The sequence below is a fragment of the Haliotis rubra genome, unplaced genomic scaffold (genome assembly GCF_003918875.1).
Source record: "Haliotis rubra isolate DU_JTF1 unplaced genomic scaffold, ASM391887v1 Scf494, whole genome shotgun sequence".
Taxonomy (NCBI): domain Eukaryota; kingdom Metazoa; phylum Mollusca; class Gastropoda; order Lepetellida; family Haliotidae; genus Haliotis; species Haliotis rubra.
In genome coordinates, this window is record NW_025767184.1 from 684,553 (window position 1) to 696,329 (window position 11,777).

Below are 11,777 nucleotides of genomic sequence, written 5' to 3' on the forward strand. Positions count from 1 at the left end.
TCCTAGGGAGGGAACTCTGTACATACGGTTCTACATCATAGGAGCGCTTAAACTGGTAGTACAGTCGTAGTTTGTTGCCACCACTGCCGTGCTTACTGTTCGGGTTCTCCAATGTCGCCCGCCACTCCTCCTTAAAAGAGGTCATTATTCTGCTAGCAACTTCTGATGTGATATGGTTGATATAAAACGAATTTCCAATAGGTATAAATAGGCGATGTTGGGACAGCAATGGCGCAGTTCACCGAATGCCCAGGCACAGGTTTGGTTTAGGTCATCGAGTGCGCATTTGCTCATATGCACCGTCGCTGAATAGGCCCAGTAATATTGGGGCCTTTCTAGGGCTGCGCAATATAACCGGTTTACCGGTATTTACCGGTTCAGACATGAAAACGATACGTATTGCGATACGCTGATCGAAAACCGGTATTTTGACATGCATTCGGAAAACTTCGTAACACTCGGAAATCTTCGGATATTTCCGTTTTTTTATTTGTTCTTTTCCCTGTTTCATTAGTGCCGAATGTTACTTACATTTTTATTTTGTCATGATTAAAAGTTTTTAATAAAAGGTTAATCAATCATAGTGATTTTGTTGTGTTTTTGCTTTATAATCAAGCATTAACTCGATTAGAAGCAGTTTTTGTTAAAAAAATAATCCTTGCAATAAATTGCAATACATATCGCAATATATGCTTCCGCATCGTAATATATCGCATATGAAAATTCTCTGCAATACCCACCCCTAGGCCTCTCAATATTTATTTCTGGCACAGCTCCTGCAATACATAAGCAGATGCTTTGGTATTTGATGTCTAACAAATCCTATTCGTATTAAACAATGTTATATACAACGGGCGTGTTCTAGAAGGATTGACGTAATATCATGTTTCTTTAAATTGGCCAACATGGTGTCATGTACAAATATCGAATTTTTTATCAAAACGGGTAATATTTTCATTCCATTAATGTGGTTAACGTCTCACGTACATTCGCCGTGACATGCATAGGTCTAAAGTTCGTAAAATTGGCAAGAGGCAGGCTGTATTCACAAAACTTCATTCAGTGGAATGCCGAGCGTCACATCAACGACGGATTAATTAACTGCCTACCTAAACTATATGTTTCCAATTAGTTTCCAAGTTTGAATTTGTAGATCATGAATCATTAATTTTCAAATAATTCTTCATAAAATTATACATGGAGTAACGTGTCATTAGACATCGCTGGTGATGTACCGTGCATTAACAACCCCAGCTGAAGATGCCAGTCTTAAAGATCCCGGATGGTGGGGGAGATAGCATCCTTTTTTGTAATATACACACGCACACACGCAAGCACAGACACCAACACACACGCGCGCCAAATGCACGCACGAACAAACATGCATGCACAAACGCGCGAACACACATACCGAGTAGCGAATGGTCGCTGCAGCCTTTTACCACTTTGTTGCCAAAACCTGAGAGTACTGGGTAGTGGCGCTGGCAGCAGAATGTTGGAGTAGAACCAATGACTAGCGGATCCTGGTACGTTCACGTACACCATCAGAACACTGTGCGAGTGAGTATTGTTTTACACCGCCTTTAGCAATATCATATCAATATCATGCAACACCTGAGGTGAGGTGAAATTGGGCTTAACGTCGTACTTGAGAATATTTGGCTCATATGACGACGTGCATGCGCGTGTATGTGTATGTGCGGTTGCTTGTACTAGCCCAGACTTAAGCTGGTTTTATTGTGCTAGCCCACTGAGATATCATGCCGCAGTGAAGCATGAATACCCCACTCAGACACATTATACTGACTCCGAGCCGACCAGTCCTTGTTGTACCCATTAGTGCCGAGCGCCAGGAAGGGACCAACAAGTACCATATCTTAACGTCTTTTGGTATGACACGGTCGGGGATCGAACCCGCGACCTTCCGCTCTCCGGGCGGACGCTCTAACCACTACACCACGGAGGCGGTCATGGAACACCTGAAAAAGGCTGGCAATCCTTCCACGTGGGGAATCGAACCTGTATTCGGCCTGACGAGCGAACGCTTTAACCACTGAATAGTTTTAACATAGATCTGAATTTCGCTCTGTCTCTGTGTTGACATTTCAGGCACTCACTGGGTCTGGGAAATGGTCCGACTTCTTCTGTCGAGCGACACGGACGCTGTCATTGAGAAGGATGAACTGATGTTAGAGTTTATCAGAGGCGAGGTCTTAGAGAAGTTCCCTTCGCCGCGAATTTTGAACACGCATTGCTTTGTTGAGCAGCTGCCACGTGGTGTGTTTGAGAAGAAGTGCAAAATAATCTACATCCTCCGAAACCCCAAGGACACGACTGTGTCGCTGTTCAACCACCACAAGAAACTGATATGTTATGAATATATAAAACCATTTGTCTTTACAGATGGATGGGAAATGTGAGCGGAGGTGTTAGAATTACGTGAAGTGAGTGAGTGATTGAATTTTGTTTTATGTCAAAGCCATCTAATTTCCAGAATAACAAACTTTTGACTGACCGTACGAACGTCGCACGAACGTTGCACGCCGTCTCGTCCCCAAGTTATCGTAAAGCTATCGTGAGTAAAGCGTGCACTGTATCCAGCATATTTTCGAAATTATCGTATCCCAAAGATATCGTAACGGCGTTAGCAGACACCCGGCTCTTTCAGCCTCCAACAGAAATGAATTCTGAGTGAGAGTTCGGCTCGATATCCTATCTTTGTGCGACATACGGACAGTTTAGAATAGTTTCGATAGTATACCTTTAGCTTATCTTTGAACGTTGATAAGATTTCTTTTAACTAAGATTGTTTCGAAATCTAGTGACCGAGCCATACCAAGTAACACCGTCCTCAATCGGGGCTCACGTGAAGCACAATGTTTACAATGTAGGTGTACTTTCAGAGAGGATGATTTCTGATGTATTTCACGTCAGTTTAATTCGTTATGTTATTCACAACAATTATATAACTGATTGTAACTGAAGGATGTATGATTCTTATCAGTATATATCATGTTTAATGTTAGCAGTGCGATAACATGTCACGATTGGTAAAAATCACGATTGTTGCGTAAATACTGTAGTTGAGTATACATGTTTCGAGAGGAGTGAGTGAATGAGCAATGGCGGATCCAAGGGTTTTTGGGGAAGGGGGTTTCAGGGGTTCGAACCCCCCACTTTAGAAAATCGAATCGAACCCGGGCCTTCGGCGTGACGAGCGAACGCCTAACCCACAAGGCTACCCAGTGGCCCGCTTCTAGTGGAATAGTAAAAGGACGCACATGTGTGGCCTAAGCAAAGTGAAGTTATTCACTGAGTATTCTGTAACACAGAATTGGAAAAAAAACCATCAGAAAATAGAAGATGACTTTTATCAAAATTAATACAATTACACCTTCAACATTTCAGTCGACTTCGGGGCGTTTTTCGACTACATGAAGGACTGGACAGCGGTTAGGAAAACTCACCCCGAGTTGCCGACCTTGACCTTAATGTATGAAGATTTGAAAGAGGTAAGCGTTAACGTTACGTGGTCCCGAGATCGTTTTGAAAATGCATTATGCAAAATATACAGGCTAATGTCAGTATTGAATTGGTTCTGTTCATAGAAGACATCAAGTGGATTTTAAAGATTATTGAATTAATCATTTATGCTTTTGCTACACAAGTGAGAAAGGAATCATCTTATATGGTCCGTTGACCTGCGCTATTAAAGACGCACGATATAATAATTATAAAATCCGATTGTCAAAGTAAACTAGGTTTAATTATTTATTTTATTAGTATGACCTCCCTCCTGTCTTTCAATCAGTGCCTCATATTCACCATACTGCATAGATACGTGTTATGATGAAAACTCCTTATGTTCGTTCAACCACTGAAAATACATCAACACACTCTATGATTAACTAAACCATGGTAGACTCTTAAAACTGTTGATACTGAACGACTTACTGAACTAAATCTGAGAATGCCAATCAAACACTTCTATTCTACAACATTTGTAAGAGATCATCAGCAACGGCTCGTTAATTAAGGAAATGATTCTGTGTATATTATTCTTGTGATAATGTCAGGTAATGTTTAATTTGTTTCAAGATGTGAGGCCCATTTCTGATGTATCCCGCCGAGATATTGCTGGAAAATTGCTAAACGCGGCGTAAAAGTAAACTCATTCACTCATCTGTTTCAGGATCCACTATCCGGCACTCAAACACTTCCATTCTGTGTAAAACATTCACAGCAACGGTTCGTCAAGGAAATGATTCTGTGTAGTTATTTTTGTGATATTGTCAGGCAATATTTCATCTGTTTCAGGATCCACTAACCGGCATTAGGAAGTTAGCAAAGATTTTGAATGTTGAAAAATCAGAGGAAATCTACCACAAAGTAAAAGAGTTGACGAGTTTCAACAAAATGAAAGAAGAGGAGGGCAAATTCTCTAAAGCACTGACGGTTCTGCTGTTATGTACAGAAAAGGTGGGTACATTTGCCGGCACTTGTACATCAAAGTAATCTGGTGATCGTAATTGACCACTGGTAAAGGTCCAGGTTAGAATTGTTCTTCAGCAACCCATGCTTGTCGTAAGAGGCGACAAACGTGATTGGGTGGTCAGGCTCACTGATGTAGTTGTGACACATGTCATCCTATCCCCATTGTGTAGATCGATGCTGATGCTGTCGATCACTGGATCGTCTGGTCCAGTCTCGATTATTTACAGACCGTCGCCATATAGGTGGAATGATGCTGAGTGCGGCGTTAAACAACAAACACACAGGTCTTTGAATGACATTTAAAAGTGATTCACTTAAGGAAGAGTTTTATGGATGTCAACACTTTATTATGATAACGTCTCATAATGAAGAAGGTGGCATCCATAAATCTCTTTCTTAACAAACACACACATAAATTCGCCATTGCCAGTCTCTAAAAGTGCAGGGTTGTGGTTATCCTGACCTCTTAATCTCGACCAGCAAGCTCACACTGAGACTATAGGGAGAACAATCAACAACAGTTACTATTATTTGCTTGGGAACAAGTGAATCCAGGTCGGTGGTACCTAGAACGTTCTGTCCCTCAACCAACACGAAGGATTATGGATCTTCATTGAGGGTCAACGAGCGCCTTTCCGGGAGATGACTATCATGTAATGGAGGAATGTCACATCAGAGCTCGTCACCTTGGTTAGAGGCCATCGCGTCAGCCTACAGTATCAGCGTGACCGTGTACTCACACTACATGCTGAATGAGTCAGCATTTCCCAAGGTCCGAATCGTAACATCATTGCGTTCATAGACAGGTTATGTCTCCGCTCCTAGGTTGGCCAAACTTTCTACAGATGGCCTTGACGTTTGACACGTCAGGTCTGCATCAGCGACAAGGGTCAACTGTGTTGTGTGTATCGCATGTGAACAGTTAGCTGTTTTCCATTGATCCTTTTCATGAATCCACCCATTCACGTATGCCTTATATTTTGATTTTTGAACAAGTATCAGAACGAACCGTTTGGAACGGACATTTAGAAATTTATCAAACATGAAGAATTGTAACTTTGGATCTATGATTCAGTTTAATCGGCAAAATGTTTTACGTACATCTTTTTTAAATTGAGCAGTGGTAGCTCAAATGGACAAATGCCCAAATATGGTCATTACATATTCCTCCTAATACCAGTATTAAACTACGTGTTTAACGAACACGCCTGTAACGAACTGACGGATATAACGAACGATTGTTATGGGTCCCGGCTATATGCTGTACGTTTTAGTCGAAATACCTATATCGAACTACGGTTATAACGAACTATTGTTATGGGCCCGGGTGCATGCTCTTTATTTTAGTCGAACTGCGTGTAACGAACTACGGTTATAACGAACTTAAACCCTGTGGTCCCTTTGAGTTCGTTCTAACCGGTAGTTTACTCGATTTTTATTTAGCCAGATTCTGTACGTATTTTCCCTGTTTCAGGTGAAGTTGGCGACTGGAAAAATTACTTCACCGTGGCCCAGAACGAGGCTTTTGACAGACTATACAAGGAAAACATGGGTGATTGTGACACAAACTTTAGATACTCGCTGAAGTAAGGAACGAAGACCAAGGTGTCAGATGGAAAATGTATACCCATGCTGATAGAAGAACAAGAAACACATTACTACAGAGTGTTACAGGACTCAAGAGGAGAGAATATTTTATTTTGAATATTTGCTGAATTTTGATTACAATTACATTGACATATTTGCGATTTTGAAGGATCACGAGAATATATGGTCCTTCGGTGTAGGTGCTTGTGTTTATACAATGGATCTGTTCTCATATGTTTATATCCGAGTCGAACCCGTATTATCTTGATGTTACATGGAGAACTTTTGGTTCTAGTATTGCTAAGGTCAATATAAAGTTGGTGGTACTTTTTGTTACTTTGTTTCTGTCTTTTTTTGCTTTTTTCTGTTGTTGTTTAACGCCACACTCAGCAGTGTTCCACCCATTGTAAATAGTCGAGTCTGGACCAGACAACCCAGTGATCAACAGCATGAGCATCGATCTACGCAATTGGATGACATGTGTCAACCATGTCAGTGAGTCTGGCCAAATAATCCCATTAGGCACCTCTTACAATAAGCTCAGGTTCCTTAAGACCATTTCTAGCCCGGATCTTCTCGGCTTCCTAATCTTATGTATCTATAGAAGATTTTCAGTTGTAAACGAAATTTAGCAACTTTCATACATTCCATTTTGGGAGTGGTGGATTTCGTGTGCCAAGTTTGAATGAAGGTCTGCAGATTTCATCTTAGACATCTATCTCTACTGAAAACGTATGCTACATACGGCATGCTTGAATTAGAGAGTGTATGCTATATACGGCAAACTGGGAGTAGAGAGCGTATGCTATATACGGCATACTTAAAGTATAGAGTGTATGCTATATACGGAATACTGGAAGTAGAGAGCGTATGACATATACACGGCAAACTGGGAATAAGGGCGTATGCTATATATGGTATACTTGGAGTAGATAGCGTATGCTGTATACAACATACTTGGAGTAGAGAATGTATGCCATATACAACATATTTGGAGTAGCGAGTGTATGCTATATATAACATACTTGAAGTAGAGCGTATATACAACATACTTGAAGCAAAGAGCGTATGCCATATACAACATACTTGAAGTAAAGAGCGTATGCCATATACAACATACTTGAAGTAGAGAGCGTATGCCATATACAACATACTTGAACAGATAGCGTAGGCGTATGCCATACAGCATACTTGAAATAGAGAGCGTATGCCATATACAACATATTTGAAGTAGAGAGCGTATGCCATATATACAACATACTTGATAAGTAGAGAGCGTATGCCATATACAAATATACTTGAAGTAAAGAGCGTATGCCATATACAACATACTTGAAGTAAAGAGCGTATGCCATATACAACATACTTGAAGTGGAGAGCGTATGCCATATACAACATACTTGGAACAGAGAGCGTATGCCATATACAGCATACTTGAAATAGAGAGCGTATGCCATATACAACATATTTGAAGTAGAGAGCGTATGCCATATACAACATACTTGAAGTAGAGAGCGTATGCCATATACAACATACTTAGAGTAGAGAGCGTATGCGATATACAACATACCAGAGGTTGAGAGCGTATGCCATATACATGGAGTAGTCAGCGTATTCTATATACAATATACTAGAAGTAGAGAGCTATGAGATATACCCATTCTTGGAGTAAGAGAGCAGATGCAATATACGACATACTTGGAGTAAAGAACAGGTGCGATGTACGACAAAAAGGTTAGAACTGTTGTGAGAGAGTCAGTGAGTTTATTTAATTCCACAGTCAGCTCCAAGCAGCCAAACAGCTGACTGATACGAACAATGATCCTCGTAACGCTGTCGCCAGGAATACTGGCAAAGACTATTTTCGAAATTATGGTATCCCAGAGGCATCAGAAAGTCCCGTAAAGACCCAGCAACCCATGCTTGTTGTAAGATTTTCACCTTCGCTGACATGGTTGGCACATGTCATCGTTCCCAATTACCTATTGTCTGGTCCAGACTTGATTATTTACTGACTGGCACCATGAAGCTGGCACCATTAGCTGGAGTGCGGCGTGGAACAACAAACAAACAAAATGCATTGTCATAATTTGACGAAAAGGGTACATTCTAATTGTTATTAAGATCCTATATGTACGTTTGCTTTTAACAGATGCACCACAACTGCATGGTCATTAAAATATATAATCTTTCATATTGTGCCAAATTTCATTCATCGTGTGTTTGCTCATAGCCATACATAAAATTTACCACTGTCCGTGGATCGGCATGTATATACTATTTATTCAAGGAGTACTCAATCAGGAGATGGCTATATGAAATAATAGTTTTACCAATTTGCACAGTAAATGGGTCACGGCTATTTCTCACATATAGTAGGAATGTATATAAAATACAACAGAAAATACAGCAGAAAATGTAGATGAGTTTCATGAACCTGTAATATTTAACTCCCCTAATTTCAGTTGACTCTGGATCGTTTACCACATACCTGAAGGACTGGGCTGCAATTAGGACGAACCATCCCGAGGTGCCGACTCTGACCTTGGTGTATGAAGATCTAAAAGAGGTAAGAATTGCTTTTCAAGAAATTACATCTCTAAAATGTTCAGTTTGAATTTGCGCCTTTAAGGTTTTGCTGCACTAACGAGAGAGAGAGACATTTCCAACGGTCGCACCGAATTCGCAGACCAGCGCCGTGACAGACGGTTATTATCGTCGAACTCTTGCAAGTGTCGAAGTATAATCGTCAGCACAATAACCATCCAAAACCCGCAAAGCCTTCATGTTACCATACTGAATAGCATTATGTAGGCAACTTAAATACATTAAGGGGTGGTGGGAAATATGGTTTAAACGTTAGCACATCATGCCAAAGACCCGAGTTTGATTCCACACATGCGAACAATGTGTGTAGCGCATTTCTGGTGTAACCCGCAGTGATATTGCTGGAATATTTACGTTGGCCCCCTGCAAATTAGACACATCGCTGCTTGGCTGTATCTTTCTATCACTAGGTTCATGTAGGCCATTGGTTTGTCGTTTTCAGGATCCACTTGCCGGTATTAGAAAGTTAGCTAAGTTTCTGAATGCTGAGAAATCAGAGGAATTCTACCTAAAAGTAAAAGAGTTGACAAGTTTCAACAAAATGAAGGAAAAGAAAGGAAGCTTAGTCACAGCACCTGACGGTTCACCTGTTATGTACAGAAAAGGTGGGTACATACACCAGCACCTCGACATCTATTGACGTGATGGTATTCATTGATAAAACAGTATATCGAGCATCCCAAGCGTGTCAATGTAAATGTATATATACAGAAAGAAAAGAAACCCCAAGGCTATCTTTAAAACAATTGGTGGTTAGGTTGGTTGGGGTAGGGTGATCCACTAGTTTTGCGGATCTCTCCTTTATTCTTTCCACAACTCGTTGGTGATGTATGTGGTGCGTATGTTGGCATTGACGGACACATCTATCGAGTTAATCCAATGGATGTTCTATCGGCTATGTATCGAATGACATTTAAGTTTGAATTAAGGATGTCAACACTGACCCAGGTCAACTAATGCTTAGTCTCTGAATATATATGATATTGATAGAATCAAATCTTTCTTTTTGAATGAATAAGAGATTCAGAGCCTAAACCTGAGGACATCTAGACTTGTTTCATTTGGGGAGTAAGCATTGCAAAAAGGGCAGGGCGGAAGTGAATATGATGCGGTTCAGGGACTGCGAGGCCGATTATGACACAGGCTGCGTGTGAATGTAGCGTTGTCATGTCGAAACAGGTCCCTCTGTTGGATGGTTATCTGAAAAAAGGTGACGTTGAAGAACTTGATGTGCTGTCACACTCCCCTGAACTACTACCAAGTCAGACCTCTGTGTGAATTAAATGAGTCCCCACACCACCACGCAAGCCCAACGAATCTGTCGACCTGTCGGTGCAAAACGTTCATTTCGATGTCGGTAGACACGCTGTGTTCCATCTCGGCGTTGGAGAAGAAATCGTTATTCATCACTGAAAGAGACTCGCTGCTAGAGTCGACGTTGCTTCATCTCATCTCACTGCTAAAGAAGTCGTCACAAATTCAGGGACAAAAAACTGTCTTCTGGGTATAATCCAATCCTCCTACAATAATTGACTCCTGAATGTTTGGTTCCATATCCTGCTCAAACCAAGGCTAAGGTTCTGCAATCTTGGTGTTATTAGCATGTCGCCATGAAGACTAAAGACCCGGATGTACGATCTCATGCAGGGGTGGGGACTTTTCTCACCCCCAATAAGTCGACAAGTGTATGACAAAACGTTGACCAACGTTTGACGTTTTACAATGTTTGTCACTGCACATGATTGTGACAAGTTGCAGATATATTCGGATTTCAAATTATATAAGTTATTGCTCTTCACAAACTTGCAAATTCGCCATGTGCAATCTGCCACATGAAACATTAGGACAAGGTGTCTAAACATGGAGGGTTGTGGATTACAAGGCCTCTTTATCTCGGCGATTACACAACAGCAACACATACCGAGACTGTGTTGAGAAGACAATGCTGTCACTTGCTTAGAAACAGTTGAATCTAGGACGTCAGAACGTTTCATGTCTTGGGGCTTGTGGAAAGCCTGGTGGTTAAAGCGTTCGCTCCGAAGACCCGGGTTTAATTCCCTACATGGGTATAATGGTTTGAAGCCCTGTAATAACGTTGCTGAAATATTTGTAAAAGTGGAGTAAAATTATACTAAAATTATACTCTCACCGTTCACGCCTCACCAAGCATCCTGGCCGACAAGGGAGAATGTCCGACTCTCGCAGATCAGATAGACGGGTGAAGAGCGTACAGCCCTGGAACGCTACAACCGGGCTTGTCACCTTCTACCAAGGATCACCACTGAAACCTTTATAGCAGAAGATGCATCTCATTTGATTTGGGTATCAGACGGTGAAGAACTGCCTGTGTCAGAAAGTTCTTTGGGCCAGATGATTTGACGGAGATGGCAATTTGACTGATCAAACTCGTCCTTGCCACAGAGTACGGCTCTACCTACAACAGAGAACTGTAGTTCAGCAACGAGTGGTTTCACTTTGGTTGGTTTGTTGTTTAATTCCGCATTCAATAATATTCCAGCTATATGGCGGTGGTCTGTAAATAATCGAGTTTGGGCCACACAACCCGGTGATCAACAGCATCGATCTATGCAAATGGGATACAACGATAATTTGTTATCGCTTTGAGCATACCTGGTGTGGAGTTTAGCGCTATATAAATGGACACATCATTATTAAGTAGAACTTGCTAGGGAACGAAGACGTTCATGTATGTTTCGGTTTTATCTGCTAAATATTTATATTTCAATAAAAGTTGCAGGACAGCTAACATCACAGGTGGACAAATGCCATTTCTAAATGTGTTGAAATACGTTATTCTTGTATTTGTACAAACATGGGTTTATTAGTAAGAGTCTGTACGCATGTTTGTTTCAGGTGAAGTTGACGACTGGAAAAATTACTTCACCGTAGCCCAGAACGAGGCTTTTGACAGACTATACAAGGAAAACATGGCTGGCTGTGACATAAACTTTAGATAGACGCTGAAGTAAGGAACGAAGGCAAAGGCGTCAGATGGGAAATGTATACCCATGCCGATAGGAGAACAAGAACACATTACTACAGAGTACTCCAGGACTGACAGTAAATCT

General features: G+C 41.1%; 1 protein-coding gene across 1 annotated transcript; it reads left to right on the top strand.

The window, feature by feature from the left end:
• Positions 1-2,129: 2,129 nt before the first annotated feature.
• On the top strand, positions 2,130-11,747 carry LOC124291516 (sulfotransferase 1A1-like). Its single transcript, XM_046728516.1, has 7 exons — positions 2,130-2,370; positions 3,409-3,512; positions 4,318-4,468; positions 5,969-6,046; positions 8,547-8,650; positions 9,131-9,293; positions 11,563-11,747. The coding sequence occupies exons 1-7, from the start codon at positions 2,130-2,132 to the stop codon at positions 11,664-11,666; spliced, it is 945 nt and encodes a 314-aa protein (XP_046584472.1). The 3' UTR covers positions 11,667-11,747.
• The last annotated feature ends 30 nt before the right edge of the window (positions 11,748-11,777 follow it).

What these genes read in the sequence shown, in the direction of transcription:
- LOC124291516 (XM_046728516.1), top strand. Translation starts at nt 2,130, where the DNA reads ATGGTCCGACTTCTTCTGTCGAGCGACACGGACGCTGTCATTGAGAAG. An exon ending in CCACCACAAGAAACTGATAT is followed by an intron (nt 2,371 to 3,408) that starts GTTATGAATATA and finishes TCAACATTTCAG; the next exon opens with TCGACTTCGGGGCGTTTTTC. An exon ending in ACTGACGGTTCTGCTGTTAT is followed by an intron (nt 4,469 to 5,968) that starts GTACAGAAAAGG and finishes TCCCTGTTTCAG; the next exon opens with GTGAAGTTGGCGACTGGAAA.